Source organism: Muntiacus reevesi, chromosome 3 (assembly GCF_963930625.1).
Source record: "Muntiacus reevesi chromosome 3, mMunRee1.1, whole genome shotgun sequence".
Taxonomy (NCBI): domain Eukaryota; kingdom Metazoa; phylum Chordata; class Mammalia; order Artiodactyla; family Cervidae; genus Muntiacus; species Muntiacus reevesi.
The window spans coordinates 54,441,512-54,466,739 of NC_089251.1; the positions used below are offsets into that span (position 1 = coordinate 54,441,512).

General features: G+C 51.4%; 1 protein-coding gene and 1 long non-coding RNA gene across 3 annotated transcripts; both read left to right on the forward strand.

The window, feature by feature from the left end:
- Nucleotides 1-7,768: 7,768 nt before the first annotated feature.
- On the forward strand, nt 7,769-16,590 carry LOC136164318 (uncharacterized). 2 transcript variants are annotated; one of them, XR_010662337.1, is made up of 5 exons: nt 7,769-7,845; nt 8,605-8,761; nt 9,732-9,841; nt 12,061-12,184; nt 14,071-16,590. It is a non-coding gene; the product is annotated as an uncharacterized lncRNA (long non-coding RNA). The 2 variants fall into 2 exon arrangements; XR_010662338.1 differs by lacking the exon at nt 8,605-8,761 and having other exon boundaries at nt 7,784-7,845.
- A 2,617-nt stretch (nt 16,591-19,207) lies between these two features.
- SH2D6 (SH2 domain containing 6) lies at nt 19,208-25,228 on the forward strand. The gene is made up of 13 exons (XM_065928803.1): nt 19,208-19,309; nt 19,403-19,535; nt 20,113-20,222; nt 21,031-21,091; nt 21,546-21,568; nt 21,965-22,025; nt 22,406-22,484; nt 22,648-22,678; nt 22,807-22,831; nt 23,283-23,311; nt 23,570-23,653; nt 23,801-23,959; nt 24,728-25,228. Exons 1-13 carry the CDS (start codon nt 19,208-19,210, stop codon nt 24,842-24,844), a joined length of 1,014 nt encoding a protein of 337 aa, XP_065784875.1. The 3' UTR covers nt 24,845-25,228.

A 25,228-nucleotide genomic window follows, 5' to 3' on the forward strand; every position in this document is an offset into this window, starting at 1 on the left:
ATGTGCATGCTAAGTCACTTCTACCGTGTCCAACTCTTTGCGACCCTATGGACCATAACCCGCCAGGTTCCTCTGTCCTTGGGATTCTCCAGGCAAGAATACTGGAGTGGGTTGCCATTCCCTTCTCCAGAGGATCTTCCTGATTCAGGGTTTGAACCTGGGTCCTGCATTGCAGGCAGATTCTTTACCATCTGAGTCACCAGGGAAGCCCATTTTCTGGATAAAGCTCACAATTTAAAAGTCTGTTTCTGGGACTTTCCTGGTGGTCCACTGGTTAAGAATCTGACTTCCAATACAGGGGACATGGGCTAGTTCCCTGGTGGTTCAACAGTAAAGAATCTGTCTGCAATGCAGGAGACCTGGGTTCGATCCCTGGGTTGGGAAGATCCCCTGGAGAAGGGCATAGCTACCCACTCTAGTATTCTTGCCTGGAGAATTCCATGGACAGAGGAGCCTGGCAGGTTACAGTTCATGGGATCGAAAGGAGTTCGACACGACTGAGCCGCTAACACTTCACTTATTTCACTTTCAGGGAACTGAGATTCCACGTGTTGTAGGAACCTAAGCCTGCGTGCCGCAGCTACTGAGCCTGCAGGCCACAAATAGAGAGAAGCCTACACCTCAAATGAAAGATGCCACATGATGCAATAAAGATCCCATGTGCCAAAACTGAGAACTGACACAGCCAAATAAATAGATTTTTTTCTTTAAAAGTTTGTTTTCAAGCACTGAAGTGTACTCAGACGCTTCCTGGATGGTGAGGTCCCAAATTTCCTTGGTGACCGGTTGGGAAAATGGGACTGTCCAATACAGCGCAAATGAATAGGCCAAGAGAAGCTCAGGTGGAGCACTGTGCCCAAGACAGGACAGGTTTGCCCAGGTAAGATCACACTGGATCCTCAGCACCACTCCAAGGTCCTGATAATAGCTGACACTCTTTTGAGTGTTGGCACTCAGTGCCAGGTGCTGTCCTTCATATGGGTTTCTCATTTAATCCTTCCATTTGCCCTCTAAAATAGATCCTCTTTTTTTTAGATTATTTTTTAAAAATTATTTTCTTTTTGGCTGCGCTGAGTTCTCATTGCTTCGAGCAGGATTTCCCTAGTTGTGGCAAGTGTGGGCTACTCTCTAGTTGCAGTGTGTGGGCTTCTCTTTGCAGTGGCTTCTCTTGTTGAGGAGTACAGGCTCTAGGTATTCAGGCTTCAGTAGTTGTAGCTTGCTTGTGGGCTTAGTTACCTTGAGGCATGTGGAATCTTCTCAGATCCTTGTCCTCTGCACTGGCAGGGAGATTTTTAACCACTGGACCAAAGGAAGTCCTAAACTAGATCCTTTTATTATCCCCATTTTACAGATGAGGAAATGGAGGCAAAGTGGTGTTGAAATAACTTGCTCTAAGACACCCTTAGTAAATACAGAGCCAGGTGGTAGGACCCCCAGCCTCCCTGATCTCCTGAGGTGCATCGGAACTGAGACCTGCCCTTCTCCTCCCTGCCCGGCCCTGCTCTCTCTACTCCTCTCCCAAGGCCTCTCTTGCTCTCAGCATTGAATGCTAGTGTCAGCTCTGAGTCCTGCACACATAAAAGGCTACCTCTGCTCATTTTCTAGATAACATGCTTTTTAAAAAAAAAAAAAAAGAATTTTTATTTCAAAATAATTCTAGACTCACAAGAAGTTACAAAAATAGTACAGAGTATTGATACATGTTACAACCTGAATTTTTAAAGCATCATGCTAAGTGAAAGAAGCCAGTCATGAAAGATCACATATTATATGATTTCATTTACAATTAATGTCCAAAATCGGCAAAGCTATAGAAACAGGAAGTAGATTAGTGGTTGCTTAGCATCCCAGAGGATGAGAACTTTAGGGGGAAACTGCTGATTTCTTTTGCGGGTGATAAAAATGTTATAAAGTTACATTGTGGTGATAACTGCATAACGCTGAGAATACACTAAAAAAAACACTGAATTGTACACCCAATAAAGTTGTCACCAAATGAGAAGCGAAAGGGCTTTATAACCTTTGACTGGTAAGACCAGCCTCCACCCATTTACACCCCACTTAAAAAAACTGTATAGAGAGTTTCCAGGCAACTACCTCCCAGCTTTTCCTAATGGTGACATCTTACTTAACTACACCTAAGTGTGAAAAGTGAAAGTGTTAGTTGCTCAGTCGTGTCTGACTGTTTGTGCCAGCCTCCTCTGTCTGTGGAGTTCTCCAGGCAAGAATACTGGAGTGGGTTGCCATTCCCTTCTCCAGGGGATCTTCCCGACCCAGGAATCAAACCCAGCTCTCCTCCATTGCAGGCAGATTCTTTACTGCTGAGCCACCAGAGAGTCCACACTAAGTGTACCTTCCCCTTTAAAGCGAGCTTCTGAAGCCCCAGCACCTTTCCTCCAGTACTTCAGAGTGCAGAGAACACCTCACCCAGGCCCCATGCTTTACAGTTTACAAAACCCCCTCTCCACACACAACCCACATCCCCCAACTTGATCCTCAAAGCAAACCTGTGGGCCAGGGTTGACCCATTTCTTAGTTTTCATGGTCAGAAGAGCCCTCCTCCCTCCCTGGTATCCTGTTGTTGTTTAGTTGCTAAGTCCTGTCCAACTCTTTTGCGACCCCATAGTCCGTCAGGCTCCTCTGTCCATGGGATTTCCCAGGCAAGAATACTGGAGTTGGGCTGCCGTTTTCTGGGCTCCTGTAGGGTTGCTAAATTTGGCAAATAAAATTTTTGATCTGTCAACCCTGTAGGGTAATCAGCACTAATGTGCCCAGCCAGTCCTGGGAGGGTCTGGTCATCATTTTGGGACACGGTTGATCACAAACTCTCTAAGTCTGAAAGAGCCCTGGATCATCGCCTGCTTCAGCAGAGCTGGGCTGGGGCTCCCAGGTCAAGTCCTCACTCTGGCTTTCTCTCCGGTCTTTCCACCCCTCCCAGACCGCGTCCCTCTTCGTGCTCTGGTTTGCGAATCTGGCGGCTGGTCCCATAGGCGCCGGCACAAAGGTCGAGGTGGTGAACAGCGGGTGGGAGGTGGAGGTCGGTAGGAAGGACCAGGGGGAGCTTGGCCGAGATTGCGACCCGCTCCAGGCCTACTATCCAGATCCAGGGTCCGCTGAAAAAATCAGGAATAAGGACGGCACCAGGCCGGGCCCAGGTGGGACTCCGATTCCTGGCCCCACCGAGGCCAGACCCCAGCCCAAACTACAAATCCCAGCAGGAGTGGGGTGGTGGGGCAAGACCTCGGAAGCGCCGGCCTGCGGTCTTTGCGCCTTGCCTAAGTGCAGTGAGCCCTCGGGGGCGAGGTTAAAAGGATGGGGACGCCACAGCGGACCTCGAGACACGCTCATAGACACACACACAAACACACGGACCCACATAGGTGCGCATGGCCTGTTGGTCCCGCCTCTACGCACTACAAATCCCAGCAGGCAGTGGACGTGGGGGCGGGGCCTCAGAAGGAGGTGCTCCCGACCGGAAGCGCGTGTCAAGCGTGGTGGGATCCCCCGGCTCCAGGTGGGGGCACCCCGTCCCTCGTGTGGAAGAGGTCCCTTCTCTCCCCTAGGCTCGGCTCCCGGTCCCTGCACACGCTGCTTCACCGTGGGGTCGCCGACCCGAGCTGTTCTCCGAGATCCTGAGCCCCGCCCTCCCGACCGGGCTGCCGGGGAAGCGGATGGCGGGTGGGCGCTTGGGCCAGTAGCCTTGGGTCGCAGAATCTGCCTCCTTAACCCTCTCTCCACTGCCTGGAGCGAACTCCCTTTTCCCGGAGGGAGGAGTAGCCCGGACCCTGAGGCAGGACTAAGCCTGTTGGGGGTCTCTGTGTGGCCTGCACATCTCATGGAGCAGCCCAGGGAAGGCCAGGGTTCTCCGAGTTCTGGGATGTAGGTCCGGATATTCGGTCCACGGTGTCTAACCGCTCTCAGCTCCCTGCACCCCGGCATCAGCTGTATATGGCAGAGCCAGATAAGGCCGAGGGGCTGCCAGGAAGTAATAATCAGGGCACTTTCCTTCGGTATGCTCGCTCTCAAAGTGCTCAGCTCACACCTTAGCGTCTAGCGCCAGCTCTCCCCTCCTTACATAAAGATCCGCTGAGACACTATAGCAAGGACTTACCCAGGCCCTTCGGTGCCAGTCAGGAACTCAAGGGTCCAACCTGTCTGTGGGATGAGGCCCCACTTCATCCACCTTCCGGGGCCAGGGCAGTCTCTCTCCCGAAGCCTCTTCTCGGCTGATTTCTGGCTCCCAAGTGAGGGTTCAGGTTACACCTGTATCGAGAGCACTGACACCGCAGTGGCCAGCAACATATTGGACTTTCTGTCTTCAACCCCATTTTCAGCTTTTACACTTTCTGATCTGGCCATATACTGCTGTTCCATGATCATCAAGGTGGAAAACACCTAGTTTATGCAAGTACTAGGGCTTCCCAGGTGACGCAATGGGAAAGAATCCGCCTGGCATGCTGGAGACATAAGAGTCTTGGGTTCCATCCCTGGGTCTGGAAGATCCCTGGAGGAGGAAATGGCAACCCTCTCCAGTATTCTTGCCTGGAGAATCCCATGGACAGAGGAGCCTGGTGGGCTACACAGCCCATGGGGTCACAATCAGTCGAACAACACTGAACGACTAACACACACACACACACACACACACACACACACGAAGGTATAACCGTGATCCTGTCACAATCAGAAAAGACTGAGCGACTAAAATACACACACACACACACAAGAAGGTATAACCATAATCCTGTAATGTCACAATGAGATTTTATTCTTCTGTAGTTAGGTGAAGACTAGCTGCTTTCTATAAATATTCCATTTAATCTTGGAACAGTTAGAAACAAGTCCAGAGAGGATATTGAAAGCAAAACGCCCAGGTTCCTTTTGGTAACGAGTAGGGGTCATATTAAATGTGGGGTGGTCTCTAAGCATGCCACTGCTGCCTGGGAAGTTCTTAAAATATTTGGTTTTCCAAGTATTTCTTTGAAGACAAAGTAGAATTTCTGCCCCTTTTCTTTTTTTTCATTTATTTATTTATGACTGCACTGGGTCTTTATTGCTTTGCACAGGCTTTCTCTAGTTTTGGCAAGTGGGGGGCTACTCTTCCTTGCAGTGTGATGGTTTTCTACTGCGATGGCTTCTCTTGTTGAGGAGTAAAGGCTCTAGGCACACGGGCTTCAGTAGTTGCAACACTTGGCCTCACTAATTGTGGCTGGAAGACTCTAGAACACAGACTTAGTAGTTGTAGCTCACGGGCTCTGTTGCTCTGAGGCATGTGGAATCTTCCCAGTCCAGGGATTGAACTCACGTCCCCTGCATTGGCAGGCAGATTCTTAATCACTGAACCATCAGGGAAGTCTCTAGCCCCTTTTCTGTTTGCTCGTTTCTGTTACCCTCTAACCTGCTGAGAGTGTTAGTCGCTTAGTCGTGTCTGACTGTTTGTGACCCCATGGATTGTAGCCCGCCAGGCTCCTTTGTCCATGAAATTCTCCAGGCAAGAATACTGGAGTGGATAGCCATTCCCTGCTCTAGGGAATTTTCCCGACCCAGGGATTGAACTCAGGTCTTCTGCATTGATTCTTTACCATTTGAGCCACCAGGAAACCCCACCCTCTAACCTTTTAAGAACCTAGTTGCAGGAATGAGCTCTCTCAGCAATTGAAACTAACTCCTGACTTATGCTCTAACCTGTTGAGTCTTTTCCTAGATAAAAGATTAAAGAATTAAGCAGTTTAAAAATGACTAAGCTGTTTACCCCCAAAAGCCCCCTTAGCAATCCTGCAGGCAGATCATGCAGGCAAGATGACATCTGAAGACAGAGTCAACCAGTCTGTACACAATGGAGAATGATAGAGAACCCAACGGCCTGCCCAGACGATTCACTGAGATTCTTCTCCCACATTTTTCCTTTTAAAAACTGTCATGTGGATGTTTGGCAGAAACCAATATAATTCTGTAAAGTGGATTAATCCTTCAGTTAAAAATAAATTAAAAAAAAAAAAAAAACTGTCATGGCTAAGCAGAATCTTTGGAGTTGGTCTCTGGACGAGTCCACCTTCTCCCCAGATCAGTCACTTTTCCTTTCTACTGACTCTTTGTGCTGTTTGTTCGTGCTAAGTCGCTTCAGTCGACTCTTTGCGACCCCATGGACTGTAGCCCACACCAGGCTCCTCTGTCCATGGGATTCTCCAGGCAAGAATACTGGAGTGGCTTGACATTTCCTCCTCCAGGGGATCTTCCTGACTTGTCTCTTGCTTTGGAAGTTGCGTTCTTTACCACTAGCGCCACCTGGGAAGCTTGCCTCTCTAATAATTGGCTTCTGATCAGCGAGCAGCCAAACCTGGGCTCAATAACAAGACAACCAATCTTTTGTTGAGTAGCCCCTCTGTCCCTAGAGATGAAAGATAGGTGCCATAGAAACTTGGAGACAGTCCTTGGCACTCTAGAAGAGCCCATTCTCTCCTGCATTCCAAGACTTAGCACCAGACTCTTGAATCAGTAAGAGACTGTGTGGCTGCCAGGGATATGCCAAAGCCATTTAATGCCTAGCCCTGCCTCCTGAAGACCCAACCGGCAGGGTACAGTCAAAATCACAGGGCAATATTATTAAGTCATTACGGAAAATATATCTAAGGATAAGGTACACCAAAAGCTGGGTCCTTTGGGGGCTTCCCTGGCGGTCCAGTGGTTGAGACGTGTTCGATTGCTGTTGTCCAGTGGACATGGGTTCAATCCCTGGTCCAGGAAGATTCCACGTGCTGTGGGGCAGCTGAGCCTGTGAGCCACAACTACAGAAACCCACGCACCATAAAGCTCATGCTTTGCAACAAGAGAAGCCACTGCAGTGGGAAGCCTGAACACAGCAAATAGAGAATAGCCCCTGCTCTCAGCAACCAGAGAAAGCCCACACGCAGCAACAAAAACCTAGTGCAGCCAAAAATAAATAAATAAAAATTAAAAGAAAAAAGTTGGGATTTTTCCTCCTTAGGGCCTTGGGAGCAACTCAGAAACATACATATTCTGTACATGAAAGTACTTTCACCTATCCTGGTTACATAGCCGGGTGCAAGAGCAAGATTCCCATTTTGGCAGAGATATTCTTGGCACATGAATAAAAGTATGTTTAAACTAGCATTTAAAAACCATAAACAGGGACTTCCCTGGGGGTCCAGTGGCTGAGACTCTGCACTCTCAATGCAGGGGACCCAGGTTCGATCCCTGGTGGGGAACTAGAGCCCACATGCCATAACTAAGACTTGATGCAGCCAAATAAATAAGTGAATATTTTAAAAAATAAACAAATTCATTATTATAGTAATATCTTCCAGTTATAGTGAAATTATAGTTGAATTTATCTTTAAGGTTTTGAATACTGTTTGTATGTGTATATATATATGTATATATTTAATCGTGCATTTGTGTAGGACTTCAAAAATTTCTGTTGATCTTTCAAAGCAAAGTCCTTGCACCAACAATTGGTTGAAGACCACGTCTGCCGTCCTGCTGGCCACGCCCTTTCCTCCGTTAGCATCCGGCGGGTGAGGGACAGGCCGCCATGCCTCTTGTCACCACCAGGGGTCGCCCTTTGCCGTGGAACAGCTGCTCAGGTCCCTGTGGCAGGCAGGGACAGGGTGGAGGGCATTGAGGGCTTTGGCCTTGTGTACACAATCAGATGGCTTTGGCCCAAGGCCCAGCATTCATTTCCGCTCTAGTCTCAGCTTTTCCGTTGGTAAAGGTGGGGAGTGTGATCTCAGGGCTCGCCACACCCATCAAGGAAGGATGTGTGACCAGAGACACATCCGTGAGTGGCAGCTCCAGGTTTCTCCTGAGGGGGAGATTGAAGGCCAGGTCGGTTTTCCATACTCCTTCTGGCTCATCAGTCATGGGCGGGAAGAACAAGGAAGCAATGCCAGCAGGAGATGCCTGGCTCTCCAGATAGGAGCCTAAGGAGGGCCTTTCTATATCTGGCCAAGGAGGGGGTGCAGGTGGGGCTAGGGAATGAGAGGGGTGGAGTGTAGGGAAAGTGGGGGAAGTAGATGCCCAGCCTCCACTTATTAAGGTAAACAGACCCAGTAGGTAAGGACCCAGTAGGGTGATGGCAGGGTCAAAGGTACCCAGAGAAGAATTGTTGGTAACCATTTGCATTTAAAGAAGCAGATACACAGAGAATGGAGAAGGAAATGGCAACCCCCTCCAGTATTCTTGCCTGGAGAATCCCATGGACAGAGGAGCCTGGCAGGCTGTAGTCTGTAGAGTCACAGAGACTTAGACACGACTGAGTGACTCTGCACCCACATAAACAGGGAAACTGTGCTGAGCCTAGGCCTGTGGTTGGTGTCCCGTGACAGGAAAGGAGCAAGCCATGGGCCTTTCAGGGAAGAGATGGAGGCTGTTTGCAGGGAGGGGCGGGGCTTTGAGCAGGCAGTGAAGAGTGAGTAACATTTGAATGTGCAGCTACAGCAAATGTTTTTGAGAGCCTGGTATATGCCAAGCTGTGGGCCAGGCACTTGGGATTCGGTAATGAACCGGACAGACACAGTTGCTACCCGTGTAGAGCTCTTATAGTTGAGTAGGAGTTCACAGTCTAGCCCTGAAATGTACCCACAGATTTAACTACAGTGGAAGCCCCAAGAATGTGTGTGTGGGACACACTACCCTGGTCTGGGACCCTTGCTGAGAGTCACAGAATCTGTGGCCTGAAGGAAGAGGCAGGCAAGGGGCGGGAGTCATTCCTGCAGAAAAAAGGCAAGTGCACAGCCCCCAGGTAAGGAGCCTGTTTGAGACTAGAAAGGGATGAACCAAGCCAGGTACCATTATACGTGTTGGCAGCCACCCTGTGTGTGAAAGTGCATCTTAGGCGCTCAGTCGTGTCCAACTCTTTGCGACCCCATGGATTGTAGCCCGCCAGGCTCCTCTGTCCATGGAATTCTCTAGGCAAGAGTACTGGAGTGGGTAGACGTTCCCTTCTCCAGAGGATCCTCCTGACCCAGGGATGGAACCCAGGTTTCCTGCATTGCAGGCAGATTCTTTACCATCTGACCCACCAGGGAAGCCTCCTTGCCCACACACCTCATCCAGGCTTCCTGCTACTGGGACCCATGCTGGCCTCTCCCACAGGCAGAATCTGGGCAGTGGGTTAATGCATCAAGTTTAAGGACAGCTAAAGGAGCTCTGGCGGTCTGCATGTTAAGGAGTTGAGGAGGGAGAAGGCTGAAGTCTGTGGGGAGGGACAGGGTGATTACAACATCTGTGAAGGTTGCCAGTTGCAGAGACGATAAGAGTGGATTGAGGGGAGGGATGGTAACATTTCTTGTAGTAGAACATACATATAAGAAAGTCCTTTTTTCTTTCTTTAAATATTTATTTATTTATTTGGCTGTGCTGCATCTTAGATGTGACATGTGGGATCTAGTTCCCTGACCAGGGATCAGACTTGGGCCCCCTGCGTTGGGAAAGCAGAGTCTTAGCCACTGGACCACCAGGGAGGTCCCTCTTCCTTTGTTTCTTTTTTAAACTGCATTTAAGAGTGTCCTCTCTTCTCCCCATACCCCACCCTGCACTGTGCGTGGGGATCTTAGTTCCCTGACCAGGGATGGAACCCAGGCCCGCTGCAGTGGAAGCTCAGAGTCTTAATCACTGGACAGTCAGGGAGGTCCCTAGAGTGTCCTCCCTCTTTGCCACATTCTGTAAGGACAGTAGAGATCTAAATTTCTTCCAAATGAAATTTCCTTAAGTCAACAGGGTGCAGCTGGGGCCACCTGGGGCCCAGTCATGGTGGAACCACAGACAGAAGGTGAGCGAAAGTGCATCCATGGGGAAAAATGGAAAGGCTGGGGCTGGAGAGGTAGGTGGGACTGATCTTACAAGGTAACAGAAAGCCTTTGTCTCCATTCAGGGGGTCAGAGGGTGGGGGAGGGTCGCGCAAGGGATCCAGGCAGAGCTGGGTCATGACCAAATCTGTTGTGAATTAGTGATCCAGAACAGGGAAGTGCAGGGTGGGTGGTACAGAGACCTAGCTTTACCCTGGATGCCAGAGAAAGCCAACCTCAGCTTTCAGCCGCAACCCTAAGTACTGCTGAATCTGTAGAAAGCTAGTGCTCTGCTCTCTAGAAAAATACCAACTGAACACCAGAGTTTTGTATCTACCTTCAGGGAGATGGAAGGAGGGCTCGTCACAAAGCTCTGAAGCTGCAGCAATAAATGAAGTTGTGTCAGGGAGGGATAGGGGCCAGAGACTGCTCTTAGGAGGCTGGTCTGTGTGTCCTCGGTCAGCCTCCATCACATGTCACAGCTGCCACCAGAGGAAGCTGAGTCAGCAAGCCTGAGAGGGTGGCAGCCAGGAGTGGGGTGAGGGGGTAGGGGAGGGCTTCTGCCAGCTTGTGCTAAGCCAGCCCCCACATTGCCCTCCTCTCATCAGCCCAGGAAGACTCCTTCTCTCCCTCCTGCCAACCACCTTCCTTCAAGATTGCCCCCGACCAACTTTAACCCAACTGCAGGCAGTTCACTTGGCCTAACACCTCTTCCTACTTGCTTCTTGGGTTTCTAACGAGAACACCCGCTCAGGTAAAAATATCCTTAGGAATCCTTAAGACTCATTCATTCTCCCTTACCCCTCAGAGGTCCTGCTTCCCTCCCCACTTTGCCCTCCCCATCCGCTGCCACCCACGTGGTCCTAACTCATGGTCAGAAAGTTCTTCCCCTCTTTCTAACCCACCCTCTTCCACTTGCCCTGATGGATTCCTGTTTTCCCGGGAAAAGAACCCTTGTCTTATCACTATGCTTTTGATTTTTCCCACCTGTCCCCCTACTTCCCTGGCTTAAGGGACCTTGGCTGTCCTGCAGTGCCCCTTAGAACCTCCCCCTGGCCTCGCCCCCAATTCCCAGGGCCTTCCCTTCCCCTAGGCGGTCCTTCTCCCGGTGCTTCCTCATAGCTGAAATCCAGGTTATCCCTCCTTCCTTCGCTTCCTTCTTTTTATTTTTTGACCTGTATTGACTGATTTTTTTTTGAAATTATTTTTGGCTGGCTTTCTCTAATGGTGGCAAGCAGAGGCTACTCTCTAAGTTGCGGTGCACAGGCTTCTCCTTGCAGTGGCTTCTCGTTGAGGAGCATGGGCTCTAAAGCACACAGTCTTCAGTAGTTGCGGTTCCCAGGCTCCAGAGCACAGGCTCAGTAGTTGTGGCACATGGGCTTAGTTGCTCTGAGGCATGTGGAATCTTCTTGGACCAGGGATCAAATCTGTATCCCCTGCACTGACTGGTGGACTCTTTACCTCTGAGCCACCAGGAAAGTCCATTAGTTTTAAAAATTAGAAAGTTGATTAAGGCTTGTCATATAAAAGGCCCAAGAAAAATACACAGAAATATAGAGTTATGATAGAAATGTAGAGTTATGATAGAAATATAAAGCTATGACACTTATTTCTACCTTGCCTCCTATTCTCATGAGATACCTGGATGCAACCCTCCCAGTTTGGGACTTCTTGGTATTCCTGTGGTGATCCCACTGATGTTCCATCTGTAAATCAGAGTTCTTCACTGAAAAGAAGAGAAACCAGCCCTAGCTAATCTAGACTGGAAAATAATTTATTAAAAATATTCTGTAGCTGGTTACATTACCAAGAGGACCAGGGAACAAGACAGGAACAATGTCCCAAAGGGCATGACCAAGCTGATCCCGGTCCTGGTTCCACTGGGGTCTCAGCCTCTCTGGCCTCTGGAAACAGGATATAGCGATCACCCCCTCCCTAGGGTAGATGGCCCTGGGGTGCCAGCTTTGGTTACAGAACCCAGTGTGGGGGCACCTGGCTGGCAGAATGCCGGCACCCCAGCAGCTAAGGAGGCCAGGGAAAGCCTCATCTGGCTTCTGGGATTGGAGGCAAGAATTTACAACATGGAGGCAGCCCCCAAAATCAGGGGCTCTTGCTTTTGGAGCTCCACAGCCAGTGGGAATGGCAGACCTTCAGCCTTTAGGGGTCCACAGTTCTCAGCATCTCCTGCTCCGTAGCGTACACCCTCCTACCTCTGAAACTTCTGACCACAGCCCGCTGACTTGTCCTCCATCAGGTCCTCAGAAACCACCCCCTCCTGCTCACAATGCTTCACACACACTGGGGACCCCAGTCAACCTTGGCCACCCTCTCTGCGGGCAACACCACCATGGACCGCAGCACGACCTCCTCAGGAAGAGGTGATACTTACTGCACGTGTGTGTTTCATGTAACTCCCTCAGTTAGTCACTCTGTCGTGTCCAACTCTTTGTGACCCCATGGACTTGCAAGAAGCCTGCCAAGCAAGAATACTGGGGTGGGTTGCCAGTCCCTTTTCTAGGGGATCTTCCCAACCAGGGATTGAACCCGTTTCTCTTACATTGCCCGCAGGTTCTTTACCACTGAGCCACCAGGGAAGCCCAATGTGTGTTTCATGTGCTTCATCTTATTCAGCAGAAGCGCCTACACCACAAGGAATGCCCTGTTCTCATTCCCATTGACACAGAGGACAACTGTAGCCTAGCAAGATGGAACGTCTCCTGGGGTCTGTCCTCTCTATCACTGGGAGGGACCTCTGGAGGGCGGGCTCTGTGTCACGTTTCTTCTTTGCTGGTGACCCCCGTGTTCCCAATGAGCTAAAGGCTGTCTGTGATTCTACAGATGTCCTAGGAGTTGCATCTTCTCAGAATGAGAAGCGTTTCTTTACAGCAGTGTTTCTCAAACTTCAACGATTGTAAGCATCATCTAGGATGTTTATTTAAAATAATATAGATTCCCACTTCCCTCCTGGAACATCTGATTCTTAAGATCTCAGGGAAGGTCTGGGAACCTAAGACTTTAATAAGCTTTCCAGTGATTCTTGTGATCATACAAATGGGGGGAACACTGCTCTCCAGAGCTGTTTGTTTTCTTAGGGTGGGTTTAGCTTATGTTGTGCCTGAGGATGTTGGCCTCTTATCATTGGAGATCAGCAGCTGAGATCTGGAATATGCAGAGAATCATTGGGAGCTGTGGGAGGACCATAAAATTGACACTTAGATGCTGCCAGACAGTGTGGCACTGGAACCTTTAAAATGTGAGTTTCCAGCAATTCCATTTCTAGGAATTCATCCCAAAGGAATAGCTTTAGCTATGTGCACAAGACAGTGCTGTGCCAAAGATGGAGAAAGAGGCTGTCCAAATCTGCCTGTGCCATCAGCAGGAAGCTGGTGCTACAGGCCTGGCTGCAGTGACACAAGGCCATGAGACACCCTCTGTCCATCCCCTGCTCCCTGATCTGCCAAGCCAGTACCCCCACCCAGAAGGCATGGATTCCATCCTCCTTCCCTCATCCAGGCCCTGGCATTTGCCTATGCAAAACCCTGAACAGGAGAGGAGGTGGCTGAGGACAGGGCTGTCTGGACTGGGAAGACCACTCAGTTTGAGGTTTGCATCAGGATAGTGTCTATAGAATCCTGTTGAGTCTGACAGGAGGTCCCTTTGGGGTGGGGGGGACGTTGCCCCCTGCCTGATGGTCCAAATGTAGAACAAAGGTCAGCTGGGGAGGGAAGGTCAGGAGGAAACCCCTATCTCAGACTCCAAGCCTGGATTCTTTCTTGATTTTCTTTTCAATTTTTCCTACAACACCAAATGGCACCTCTCAAACCATCCCAATGACTTTCCACAACTTCTTTTTTATTGAAATATAGTTGATTTACAATGTTGTGTTAGTTTCATATATATATATATAGTGTATATATACTGTGTGTATATATATATACATATACACATATACATGTATATATTTATATAACCAAATCACTCTGCTATACATATATATGTATATATACATATATGTACATACATATATACACATATACATACATATATAAAAATACACATATATGTATACATATATACATGTAAATGTGTGTATATATGTATACATATTCTATTTTTCGGATCCTTTTCCATGACAGTTTGTTACAAGATATTGAATATAACTCCCTATGCTATGCAGTAAATCCTTGTTGTTTATCTATTTTATATATAGTAGTGTATATCTGTTAATTCCCTACTCCCAATTTATCCCTTCCTCCTTCTTTAGGGTTTCCCAGGTGGCTCAGCAGTGAAGAATCTGCCTGTCAAGCAGGAGATGCAGATTAAACTCCTAGGTCAGGAAGATCCCCTGAAGAAGGAAATGGCAACCCACTCCAGTGTTCTTGCTGGGAAATCCCATGGACAGAGGAGCCTGGTGGGCTACAGTCCATGGGGTCGCAGAGTCAGAAGCGACTAAGCATGCATACTCCTTACCCTTTGATAACCATATGTCTGTTTTCTAGGTTTGTGCGTCTGTTTCTGTTTGATAAATAAGTTTATTTGTACTATTTTTTAAATCTTTATTTATTTATTAATTTTGTTTTTGTTTTTGTTTTTTGGCCACACCACAGCTTACAGGATCTGTTCCCTAACCAGGGATTGAACCAGGCCACAGCAGTGAAAGCCAGGAATCCTAACCTCCAGGGCACAAGGGAATTCTCAATTTGTACTATATTTTAGGTTCCATATATAAGCAATAATATCACACGATATGTATCTTTTACTATCTGACTTACTTCATTTAGTATAATAACCTCTGGGTCCATCCCTGTTGCTATAAATGGTATTATTTCACCCTTATCTTTCTTTCTTTCTTTGACTGTGTGGGATCTTAGTTGCAGCATGTGGGATATTAGTTCCCTGACTAGGGATCGAACCTGGGTCCTCTGCATTGGGAGCACGGAATCTTAGCCCCTGGACCACCTGGGAAGTTCCCTGTTTCACGCTTTCCTATTGCTGAGTTCATAGCTTTTTAAGTGTCCTTTTGCTTGCAGGTCTCAAGAATTATCTAGTCTTTCTGTCTATTGTCTGTGGCCAGCTCCAACCCTGGGCCCTCTCCCTAGTGCCCCCAGCCTCCACAGATGCAAGTACATGGCCTTCATTGTTCCTTTGAGCCAACAGCTAGGACGTCACCAAAATAAAAAGCACAGGAAAGTTACAGTGCCCTAGAAAGTTCCTCACCTGTGTCCCCTCATTTCCTGTCTAAACAGAGCCCAACACAAGGCCTGGCCTGGCCTTTTCTTTTTTGCCTCAAAACGTCTCAGAAGTTAGAGTTCCAAAGTTCACTCAGGTAACAGAGCACCAGGGCTTCCCAGGTGGCTCAGAGGCAAAGAATCCCCCTGCCAATGTAGGAGATGTGGGTTCGATCCCTGGGTCAAGATCCCTTGGAGAAGGGAATGGCAACCTACTCCAGTATTCTTGCCTGGGAAATCCCATGGACAGAGGAGCCTGGCGGGCTACAAAAGAGTCAGACCTGACTTAACAACTAAACGACAGAGCACTAGGATGTTATGGGCATCTAAAGGAAACATGTGACTACTGACGTTTCTAATTCTATTACAGGAAAGGAGGATCAAGGAGGTACAGGATCCTCAGTGGCTAGTGCATAGGCTCTGGCGTGTGCAAGGCTTCCATTGAATCCCACCTCCAACACTTACCAATTGTATGACCTTGGGAAGGTCACTTCATTTCTGAGTCTCAGTGCTCTGGACTGAATTGTGTCTCCCTCCAAATTCATGTGTCAAAGGCTTAATCCACATGTGATTGTATTTGGAGACTGGGCCCTTAGGGAGGTAATTAAGGGCAAATGAGAAAATTAAAAAAAAAAAAAAAAGGGTAAATGAGATAATAAGAATGGGGCCCTGGTTCAATAGGGCTGGTGTCCTTACTAGAAAAAATCAGAAATTTCTCTGTAGGGACTCCCCTGGTGGTCCAGTGTTTAGGACTTTGCTTTCCAATGCAGAGGGTGCAGGTTCGATCCCTGGTTGGGGAGCTAAGATTCCACATGCCTTGCCACCAAAAAACAAAACTTAAAACAGAAACCATATAGTCAAAGCTATGATTTTTCCTGTAGTCATGTACAGATGTGAGAGTTGGTCCATAAAGAAGGCTGAGGGCCTAAGAATTGATGCTTTCTAACTGTGGTGCTGGAGAAAACTCTTGTGAGTTCCTTGGACTGCAGGTAAATCAAAACCAGTCAATCCTAAAGGAAATCAGTCCCGAATATTCATTGGAAGGACTGATACTGAGACTGAAGCTCCAATACTTTGACCACTGGATGCAAAGAGCTGACTCATTGGAAAAGGCCCTGATGCTGGGAAAGATTGAAGATAATAAAAGGGGGTAGTAAGGATGAGATGGTTACATAGCATCACTGACGCAATGGACATGAATCTGAGCAAACTCTGGGACATAGTGGAGAACAGAGGAGCCTGGTGTGCTACGGTCTACAAGGTTGCAAAGAGTCGGACATGACTTAGTGGCTGAACAATGATAAAACAGAAACAATACTGTAACATATCAATAAAGATTTTTAAAATGTTCCACATTAAAAAAAAGAAACCTCTCTCTCCAGAATTCTCTCTCTCCCTGCATGCATAGAAGAAAGGCCATGTGAGGACACAGCAAGAAGCCGACTGTCTGCAAGCCAGCAAGAGAGCTCTAGCCAGAAATCAACCCTGACGCCACCTTGACCTTGGTCTTCTAGCCTCCAAAACAGTGAGGAAATAAACTTCTGTTGTTTAAATCACCCAGCCTGGGGTACTCTCTGATTGCAGCCTGAGCTGACTAATACACTCATTTTCTTCATTGGCAAAGCAGGGATACAATTAGGAACCACATCACGAGGCTATTGTGAGAATCCAGTGAGGAAATGTGTGTGTAATGCCTACCTGTTCAGCTTGTCTGCAGCACCTTCAGCGCCTGAAATGGTACCTGGTATATAGTGGCCGTTCAATAACTACCTATTGAATGAATAACTACATCCATCAAGAAAGGAATCGGAGACTTCCCTGGCCATCAGTGGTTGAGAATTTGCCTGCCAATGTAGGGGACACAGGTTCAATCCCTGTTCCGGGAAGATCCCACATGCCTTGGAGCAACTCAGCCAGTCTGCCACAACTACTGAGCCCGCGCTCTAGAGCCCGAGCTCTGCAACAAGAGAAAGCACTGCAATGAGTAGCCCCCGATCCCCGAAACTAGAGAAAAGCACGCACAGTACAGAAGACCCAGTGAAGCCAAAAACAAATTAATAAATAAATCAAAAGAAAGCGGTTGAACTAAATACAACTACGTATTTCTGCGCGCTTCAGTAACTTTCATCTCTTTGATCATCAATCACCAGTCACCAGACAGCAGGCACAAAGGATTTAAGAAGAGTGTCTGTAGGGATCGTTTCCTGTTTTTGTTTTGTTTTGTTTTAATTTTTATTTATTTATATATTTTTGGCTGTGCTGGGTCTTCGTTGCTGTGCAGGTTTTCTTTAGTTGAGGAGAGTTGGGGCTACTTTCTGGTTGCTGTGCACGGGTTTCTCATTGCAGTGGCTTCTCGTTGCAGAGCACAGGCTTGAGGACGCATGAGTTTCATAGGTTTCCCACAGGCTCAATAGATGTGGCTTAGTTGTTCTGCTGCATGTGGGATCTTCCCGGATCAGGGATTGAACCATTGTCTCCTGCACTGGCAGGTAGATTCTTTACCACTGAGTCACCAGGGAAAGGCCATCTCCTGTTTTTAATGGAATCTAATGCCCTTCTGTGAACTGGGAAAGGGTGTGGGCTGGCTGATCCTGAGTGGAGTTTGAAACTGTAGGAGGAGGGGAACATTGATCTGGAAACTGGGGGGCCCTTGGTCCAGTGTTGCGGGCCAGGGCTTTGAAGAGGGAGTTCTTCCTCCTGTTGAGGAGAGGGCGGGGCAGAGGGGCTAGAGATTCAGCTGTGGGAGGCGATGAAAGGGAGGCAGGGGAAGCTAGGGTTGGGCGTAGCATGGGTGAAGTTAGCCTGGGGTTGGAGGCCACAGCAGGTTCTCCTTCCTGGTGCTTGGGAGATGCAAATGATAGGAACAATAGGGCCCCTGTCCCCAGGCCATTTGTCGTAGAACCCGGGCTCTGGGGAGGCAGAGCTCCTTCACCCTAGCCATGGTGAGACTTGGTTCTGGGGTAGCCTCTGATATACAGACCTGCCCACCCTGGGGGCCCAGGACTCTGGACACTGAGAGTCATCCTAGATGTACTGATCACCCCTTTACTCCCCTCCCTGACCCTTTTCAGGAGAAGCTCAGCAGAAGAAAGGCCAGGTGAGTCCTCGGGCTCCTCTCTTTTCTCCACCCTCCTCTCGTTTCCACCTCGCTGCATCTTTCCTGGGCACAGCCATCCTTAGAGTGGTGCTGATTCTGCCTGGTCCTTCCATGCCCAGCGAGATCATTCATGTACCTCCACTGCCCAGGGAACACAAGGGTTCCCCTGCTGCCGGCTTCCCTGGAGCAGCAGTTCCTCAAGCTGGGCACCCAGGGGTATGAGCTCTGCCCCCAAACTCTTCCTCCCACTTCACTCATCCCAGGCTGCTGTCGCACAACTCCAGGTGGCGCCATTCACGCTGCCATGTCTGTGAATGTTCCTGGGGTGTGTGAGGTCTGGTTGACATAAACTCAGGGCCCCTTGGGCAGAGCTGACTAGAGTCCAATTGCAGGTTGGGGCCACCGCTTCCACCTCCAAGATGTGCAAGTAAGTGATCACGCCCCCAGATGTGTAGTGTGTGCATGTGTGTGCACTCAGTTGTGTCTGACTCTTGGTGACCCCATGGACTGTAGCCTGGGATGTGCAGGGGTCCCTTCAGAGTCTCTTCTGGGGGTTCTGGATACCTCCTGCCCATTATAGTTCAGCACTTCTAAGTTACTGGGCCTAGCTCTTTCATCTGTCTGGTTCACAATTAGAGCTGCATGGGGTGGAGGACTGGCAGGCTTCCCAGCTGGCGCTAGTGGTAAAGAACCTGCCTGCCAATGCTGGAGTCGTAAGAGGCATGGGTTTCATTCCTGGATCGGGAAGATCTCCTGGAGAGGAGGGCATGGCAGCCCACTCCAGTATTCGTGCCATGGACAGAAGAGCCTGGTGGGCTACAGTCCTTGGGGGTCACAAGGAGTCAGACATAACTGAAGTGACTTGGCACGCACGCACGCATGGGGTGGAGAACAGGCATCGGTGGAACAGGCCGTTAGAGCCCCTTATCTCCAAAATGCCTCACTGGTCCTACTGCAGTGTTGGAAAAGCCCATCACGAATGGTTCCTTTGAGGCCTCTGGAAAACTGCAGATAGTTTATTATATCTGGGAGAGAGAGCAAGTCTTTATGCTAGAGAGGGGCTGGGTGGGGAGGAGATGAGGCCAGTCTCACCAGTCTCCTGTTCAGACTCCCAAGCTTGGAGAAAAGATGAACCCTGCCCATCTCCTCTGTCTGTCCCAGGGACCTGGAGACACAGGGTAAGTCCAGCTGCTGAGCCGGAGCTGGTGGGTGGGAGGAGGCAGCGGCTGCTGCCACTGCTCCTACATCCTTTCTATCCTTCCCGTGCTCAGCATCCCTTCCTGGAAGCCCCAGAGGAGGAGGAAGAGGAGGAGGATAAGTATGAGCTGCCCCCTTGTGAGGCTCTGCTCCACCACCTCGCCCCTGCCCAACTTTCTGGCATTGAGGAGGACTCTTTGTACTTGGGTGAGGGCTGGGAAGCTGAGGCAGAGAGGTGGGGATCAGGCAGAACGGGAGGGTCCCCACAAGGGGAGAAGGCCCAAGTTTTGCTTCGTCCCCTTCTATTTGGCCTGGGGCAGCGAGGGGAGGTCTCAGCTGGCAGTAACTGAGGCCTCTTGGCTGGGCAGAGAGGGATGGAGGAAGGGAGGGAGGAGGGGAGAGGAAGGATGAGTGGGAAGGGGTGACAAGCCTGGAGGGGCAGTGTAACCACGGCAACAGCAGGAAAGCAGGAGGCCTGCCAGGGTCCCTGGGGCCTGGTGACCCCCCTCCGAGATCCCAGTACAACTTGGAGCGAGGGTAGGGATGCCAGGAGAGTCCCAGTTGCTGCTGGCATCCCACCCCCACAGCTCCCAGCTTGGTCGGGTGGGGGCAGGGAAGCTGGCCGCCTCCAGTTGCCATAGCGACGGGGCAGTCGGGAAGCCAGAGAGCAAGGGAAGGGAGGGAGGGAGGGAGGAGGGAATAGAGACTGGGTGAGGGGGCCAGAGGAAAACAGGAACCTACGTGGGAGAAGCCCACGGAGTCACAATGTTGGAGTGTTTTCCAGATCACTCGGCTCCCCTGGGCCCTCCCACATCACCACTGCCACCACCACAGCCCCAGCCGGAGATGGTACACAGCCTCCCTGCCCGCCCCACCCCAGCATACCATTTTCCAGTGAGTAAATCTAAGAGGCATCCCATATGCAAGATTCCCCCACATCTGCATTCAAGAGGCCCCTGAAAAATTAGCTGCATCAGAAGCCAGAGTCCTGTTGAGAGTGGCTCCTCCCACCTGCCTGGTCTGGTCCTTGCACCCTCCCCATCAGCATCACCTAAGACAGCCTTCTCGCCTGGGCTGGAAGTGGGGAGTAGTGGTGGGTGGGTGCGCTGAGGCTCTGCTACCTCTCAAAGCTGAGGGCTCCTCGGGACCACCCCCCACCCCCCACCCCCGCCTGTGGAGGGAAGAAAGCCCTCGCTCAGCTGCCAGTCACTGCCAGCTGTCATCCCTCCATGATCCCGGGTGTGGGTTTTGAGAGCTGCCACTTTCATCCTATATTGTATGGGAATAAAAAGAGGTTCACAACAAAGAAAGCCACAGAACAGAGGCAAAGAGGAGAGCCGCCTCCTTTGCACATTAACACTTGTGTTGTAGTTTTTTGGGGCAGGAGGTTTCCTGGTAGCTCCATAGGTAAAGAATCTGCCTGTCAATGCAGGAGGCCTGGAAGCCCCAGGGTTCAGTTCCTGGGTTGGGAAGATCCCCTGAAGGAGGGCATGGCAACCCACTCCAGTATTTTTGCCTGGAGAATTCCATGGACAGAGAAGCCTGGTGGGCCAGTCCACGGGGTCAGAAGAGTCGAGTATTTTTTTTTAAAGCTGCACAGATATACACAGTCCTTCTGCATCCCACCCTGCTAGCCTTGCCCTCCTGATGCTGCTGCTCCCTGACCCCTGTTCTCCCTCACGCCACCGCGTTATGCCCACAGCCCAAGGCAGCGCTGAGCCCACTGGAGGCCCTGAAGCAGAGCTGGCCCTTTGGAAGGAGAGGTAATAGAGATGGCCAGTCTCGTTCCAAGGCCCACCCATTCCCTGCCCTGAGAAGGGAAATCCTGGCTTCCATGAGGTTAGGGGGAAGAATGGAGCTGGCCTCACACTGGTCTCACGCTTTGCCCAGTCGCTGCATCCCCCAAGTTGTTCGTCATTTTTACCTGCTGATCCCCCTAGGGCAGGCAGTTTGGGAGGAGGCTGAGGCCCTCACTCAGAGTCCCTGACTCCTCGGCCCCTTGAGCACCTTCTGAGGTCTCTGGGTCAGGTGAGGGGCACCCTGGGGTATAAAGTAAGGCGATTAGGGGTGAGGAGGGCTTTCTCCTGGGACTTCAAAGCTGGCTCTGAGGATCCCCTCAGAGAAGCTCCAAGGAAGCTCTGCTCTTCCAACCTAAGTTTCACTGAATTCTTTTCTCCTTGCTGCTCCTGACTGGTGGGTCTCTCCTTTTCCTACCAGAGCTGGGTGAACCGGCCCAAGCGGTGAGTGGCCCCTCACTCTAGGACTTGTGGCTAGGAAGTTCTTGGTGGTCGTGGAGTGGGGTGGGAGGGCCAGGAAACATCCCTAAAACCAGGGGAAAAGGCCTGGAGCAGGACCCTTCCCCTTGGGCCAGAGGTTCTGGCAGGGCATCAGCCAGTGTCCTGGGGAGGTGTCTGCCCAGAGCTCATCCTGGACTCTCAGGCTCTCTGAGCCCAGGATGGGAAGGAGGTGCTCATGGGTGCCCTCTTCCGGGCAAAGGAGCACTTTTAGTCATTCCGGTTCCACCTAGGATGAGGGATGGGGGGGTTGAGGCACCAATAGCCCCCCCAAGTGATGGCTTCGTCCTCCTTCCCACTCGCTGCTCAAACCCTGGGTACCACACTCCCTCCCTATCTTAGGTGCCAGGCCCTGTGAAGGAGCCCGATGAGGACGTCTATGTGGAGTGTGAACGCAGTCCAGGTGAAGCCCTCCCTCCACCCTGGCCCACCCTGCCCTGAGGCCCTCGGCTGCCAGCCAGCAGCACAGCACAGTCTTCTGGCTCCATTGTCTGCCCCATCCTCTCTCAGTAACCCCAGCCACACGTATCTGCCTTCAGACACACACACACACAGATACCTCTGGTCTAGAGTGACCTACACTGTGCCTGCCAAGGAGGGGACCCCCTTAGAGCAGGGGCTGTGGGCGCTTCCCAATTGTTGTGGCCAGGACAGCGCGCTGCCTGGTTGGACGGACTCCCCAAAGGTCAGGCTGCAGAGAAGCAGAGAAGACTCTGCAGCTGCCCCCCAGCCCCGCCCAGCCTCCCGGAGTTCCCTGCTTGATGCCCAACCCCGCTGTTTTAGCCCCAGCCTGTACTCAGACTCTGAGCTTCCCAGCCCTGACGGCCCCAGTCCCCCTACCAAGGATATCCATGGGGCCCAGGTGAGTGCCCCAAGTTTGTGTGTATGTGTGTGTGTGTGGGGGGGGTGGAATGGCCAACCCAGGCTTCCCCAGCCTTGACCCTGAGATCTCTGGGGTCACTGAACATTTTCTTTTGAAGGAGGTAAAGGCCCTGAGCCCTTGTTTCCCAATTTGCTCCCCACAGGCCCACCATAACCCCCCAAGAAGCTCAGAATGTAAGAGGCTGGGGTTGGGGTGGAGTTGTGGGGGGGCGGAGGTGAGCTGGGAGTCAGGGGGAGAGGGAGGCTCAGAGTGGGACTTCCCGCCCAAAGGAGCAGTCCTGACTGAATATTCTGTGTCCTAGGGAGCATCAAAGGCCACCTCTGAAGGTGAGTACAGGCATTGCCAGCATGAACCCAGACAGTCACGTGGGGCCCTCCCTAGCCACAGCCCTGCAGGCCAGACTGCCTCCCAGCCCCCCTGCACCCTGCTTGGTTGAGGGGGTCCCTGCAGCTCTGACTCCGCTGCGAGCAGGTCTGAGAGGACCCCCCTCGGCATTTTTCAGGGTCTGTACCAAATCAGGAAGCTCCCAGCCCGTATCTTAACATCGCTCCTCACTTGGAGGTCACGCGTGGCCCAGCCGGTGGGTCCTACCGGGAGCCCTAGGAGGGGAGGGGTGAAGCACTGGCTGTCCCACTGTGGCCTTCAAGCCTTTGCGCACCCCCTGGGACCTCCCCAACCCTCGCAGCTGGGCCCAAAACCTCCCTGGTCTAATCCCTGGCCAGCCCCAGGGCTATAATCTGCTTCTTCCGGCAGAAAGAACCTCTCTTTCTTCTATAGCCGCCGCCCAGAACACCTCAGCTGCCCAGGTGAGGAGGGGCTGCAAGTGAGCTGGGGGGCAGAGGGGAGGCCCTCAGGAGCAGAGCCCAGGTCCACACCCAGCAGCCCTCTTGGGCTGGATGTGTGTGCGCGGCTCTAGACAGGACATATTTTGTTGAGCTTTCGTGGACTCAGCCTGGGGAAGACCGACAGGAACACAAATAACTACACGCCGCCGGGGTGTCCTCTGCTCCCCATCCCCAATCTGGTGCCCTGGCATATCAGTGATCTGCTGGGTGTGTGTACAGGAAGGCAATCTGCTGGGTCAGCCTTGGTACTCAGGGAACTGTGACCGCCATGCTGCTGAGAGTGCCCTGCTCCGATGCCAGAAGGTGGGCACCCACTGCAGACCCCTGGGGCCTTCTCAGAAACCCCTTCTGCTCAGGGGCTGTGGCTGGCAGGTGGGAGCAGCTGGGCAGGGATTGGAGTCGGGGCTGCAGCTGGAAAGGTGAGGCTGATGGGTGGGCGCTCCTCCCCAGGATGGAGCCTACACCGTGCGCCCCAGCTCAGGCCCTCGTGGCACCCAGCCCTTCACCCTGGCAGTACTTCTCCATGGCCGAGTCTTCAACATTCCCATCAGGCGGCTGGCTGACGGGCGCCACTATGCCCTGGGCCGGGAGGGCAGGAACCATGAAGAGGTGGGTGCTGAAGTGGTGAAGCTCAGCAGAGCAGCCCCTGGGCCCAGCCAGGAGCATTTCCCTGGGGAAAACCCCACATTTTGTCTTTTTCTGGAGTGGGTGATCAATCAGTTCAGTTCAGTCGCTCAGTTGTGTCTGACTCTGCAACCGTATGGACTGCAGCATGCCCGGCTTTCCTGTCTATCACCAACTCCCTGAGCTTGCTCAAACTCATGTCCATTGAGTCGGTGATGCCATCCAACCATCTCATCCTCTCCAAGGGTGATCAATATCCTTGGCCATAAGTCTGAACTCTTTCCCAAAAGCCTGCACTTTGAGAAGAGGCCCACTCTACTCTGGAGGAGATGCCCCCTCCTGCAAGGCCCAGCCTGCCCGGGGCTCTCAGGTCAGGGGCATCTGTACCTGTATGAACCCAGCTGGGAAGAGGGCAGGGACCAGGTAGTCCAGATTCTTGTCTGTACCAAGAACTCAACTTTGCACCCAGCATTTGCTAGGCTGCAAACCAGAGACAGTCACTCCTCAGGCCCCCATACCTGAGGTCCCGGGCAGAGGCCCCAGAGTTGTTTGGGGAAATGCTCACTGGTGCCATCACAGGGAAGGCCTGGAATGGGGCAGCAGGATGCAGTGGAGCTTCATGGGGCAAACAGGAAGGAAAATATGTAGGAAAATGTCCAAAAGCGCCCGTGCCAGAGCCCCCCAGCTCCCTCAGGAAGTTTCTCCTGGCACAGGGCTCAGGGGCCTCACTGATGCCCTCCTCTCCCTGTCCAGCTCTTCTCCTCCGTGGCCGCCATGGTCCAGCACTACACACAGCATCCCTTACCGCTCCTGGACAGACAGAGCGGCAGCCGGCAGCTCACATGTCTGCTCTTCCCCACTAAGCCCTGACGCCACAGCACATGTGCGGCCTCACCTCTGGCCCCACAGTTTGCCCCTTGGGCTGTCTCCCTCACCTTTTCCAGTTTTCCATACCACGCCTCCAGACTCCCCATCCTTTGTCCCAGTCCCTCCAGGCCCCTGGGAAGGATGGCCCAGAGAAAGAAAGTGTCCCCAAGTCCCCACTCCATCCTCACCCAAAGCCTGGCACTGCTACTCTGCTGCCCCCTCCATTGGGAAGCAGGGGACAGGCAGGGCCCCATTCCCGGCCCCCAGGCATGGCCTCCCAAGCGGCTCTGAATGAAGCCCTTCTGGGGGAAGCTGAACCTCACGGGAGAGTCTGGGCAGTCCTGCTTGAACACAAGGAGAATCCACTGGCATTTTATAAGAGGTTTA